We start from the raw sequence: 2,320 nt of genomic DNA on the forward strand, positions 1-2,320 counted from the left end.
CATGGGTCTGCCCTCTTACGTATCAGAGCAGAGATAAAACATTTGACGGGATGGTGGGGAGTCTGCTTTGGTACTGAGAGTATAATGAAGGATGGTCCTGCAACCATCCTTCTTGAGCCCAGGGCCAGATGCCCCGAAGTCTCTCCTTTCTTACTGCTTTGGTGTCCTCTTTCACCACATCTAACACTTGGTCTGTCCTTGGCTGCCCCTCGCTCCATCGCACTGTCTGCCTTCACAGCTTCCTCAGCACACTTCCGAGATGTAGTGTTCAGATCCTTGACGAGTGACACTCCAAGTCTTGTGGACTCTTACTGTGTCTTTCCCACACTCAAGGCAAAGCCAAAACCCTCCTCCTATCAAAAGAGAAAGATCTTCACGAACCAGAGAATCGCGGTGCCTGCCTGGACTGGGTCAGAGTATCCAGGAGACGACGGCTCAGGAGAAGAAAGGGACACACATTGCAGCTGACTGCAGTATGCCGGGATTTGCGCTGCCCTGTGCTGAGTACCTCACTTGGTACTGAGGCATTCTCTCACAAGTTCTGTTTTCACAGGGGCTTTACTTTTCTCCGCTGTAGAAACAATTAACCGAGATGTGTGTTTCTGAGAAAATCCCCTGAAAGCTCCGAGGAAGACGGTGTCAACGGGTCCGTGTCCGCCAGGGCGCAGGAATACAGCGCCGCCTCCCCATGACGGGGCCCGGAGAGCCAGAGGATTTTCCAAAGAGGATCTTCCGACACAAAGAGCAGCCAGGCTGGCGCCCGCAGCTCTCTGGACCCTTTAGCAGCGCGTGCGAGGAGCTCGGGGCTGTGGCCCGGCAGTTGCCGGTAGAAATGGATAAAATCCCCGATTCGTATGTTTGCGTTTGAGCACTTGATGGTGATTTCACTGCCCTCGGTGGTCTCTAGCAATGGGTCCTGCTGCACCTGGGCTCTGCAGCAGGAGTCACTGAAGAAAGGAAAGCTGCCGTACAAAGCAAAGCAAAGAGAGAAAGAAAAGTAGGAAGGATTGACTGCAGGAGTTCTCTGAAAGGTAGAGAGTAAAGCAAGGAAACAGGAAGGGCTCGACAAAGAAAAGAACGACGAGTGTTCTGAGGGAATGTTTTACGGAGCAGAGGGAGGGACGGACGGGAAGATAGTTCTGGGGCAGAGCTCTGTGAAGAACCTGTCAGGCACGACGGCAGCCTCAAGGGACATGCACGGTCACCCCAGCCCCAGCCGCGGCCCCACGGTCCCCGGCCGCCAGACCTGCGCTCCGAGCAGAACCGCGGCCAGCGCCACCAGCCCCGCTCCCCGCCAGAGCCGCATCCGCCGATCCGCCGCCCGGCGTCTCGCTGCCCCCGCCAGCCACGGCTCTCTGCTCCGGGCGGGCCGCCTCCTCTCCGCCTCCTCTCCTTCCTCTGCCTTCCTCTCCCTCCCCTGCCCTTCTCCGACAATTCCGCCCCGGGGCTGAGCCCGGCGCCGGTGCCTCTCAGGCTCTCGTCGGGTGCGGGCTGGATGCGGAGGCCAGGCGAGAGCGGGCGGCAGCGCGGCGGCTGTCGGGGCTCTGCACCGCGGAGGCGGCGGGGCCGGGCTGGGTGGCAGGGGTGCGGGTGGCTATCGGAGAGCTCAAGATGGACAGGCCATGAGCTCCTTTCACCACCGTCAAATCTTCCCTCACATCCCACTTCTTTTGGCACATGGAGACTCCTGAATTTTCCTCCGGGGCACCCGCTTGTGAGAATGGTGGAGGGGCACGAGAGGCAAAACATCCCTCCGGGCTCAGCAGCGCGGGCTCAGCCTCTCCTGGCCTGTCCCGGGGAGCATCCCTGTTGGCAGCAGGAGCATTCTGTTGGGCACGAAGACCACCTGGGTTTTGTGGGGGGCTGTGGCACCAGTGCTACGGCTAGGCAGTGCATGGGAGAAGCACTTTCCCCAGAGAAAGCTCGTACGTGGAATGGCATCTCCCGCCTGCTTTGCACTTCATGGAGATGCAGTCTCCGTACGTGGGTTCTGCTGTGTCCCTCCTCCTGCTCCGCTTGCTCAGAGGACCAGGGAACAGCCTGTCACACCTGAACTGGATGTGCTGCAACCAGCACATCTGCAGCAAGTTGAGGGACACTCAGAGGCACAGACAAAACGGTCATTCTCTTTCACATTTCCGTCACCTCCGTAGGAGGACATGAAAGACCACCAGGGAACCGTGTGATCTATTGCACTGGGAAACCCAGGTCAACTCCCCAGGGCATGCATCCCAGACCTGCCAACCACTCTTGCTTGGCACTCACAATAGAATCACTACTTCCAGCACTGGCTTCTCACCCAGCCCACAGAGGCTCTTTA

The 2,320-nt window shown here is 58.6% G+C and overlaps 1 gene segment (V, D, J or C); it reads right to left on the reverse strand.

Moving 5' to 3' along the window:
- Nucleotides 1-583: 583 nt before the first annotated feature.
- LOC113961914 lies at nucleotides 584-1,390 on the reverse strand. The segment is given in 2 exon segments: nucleotides 584-932; nucleotides 1,206-1,390. Coding segments are annotated over 2 exon segments (450 nt in total).
- Between the last annotated feature and the right edge of the window lie 930 nt (nucleotides 1,391-2,320).

This window comes from Neopelma chrysocephalum, unplaced genomic scaffold (genome assembly GCF_003984885.1).
Source record: "Neopelma chrysocephalum unplaced genomic scaffold, ASM398488v2 Primary Assembly neopelma1_97478, whole genome shotgun sequence".
Lineage (NCBI taxonomy): Eukaryota > Metazoa > Chordata > Aves > Passeriformes > Pipridae > Neopelma > Neopelma chrysocephalum.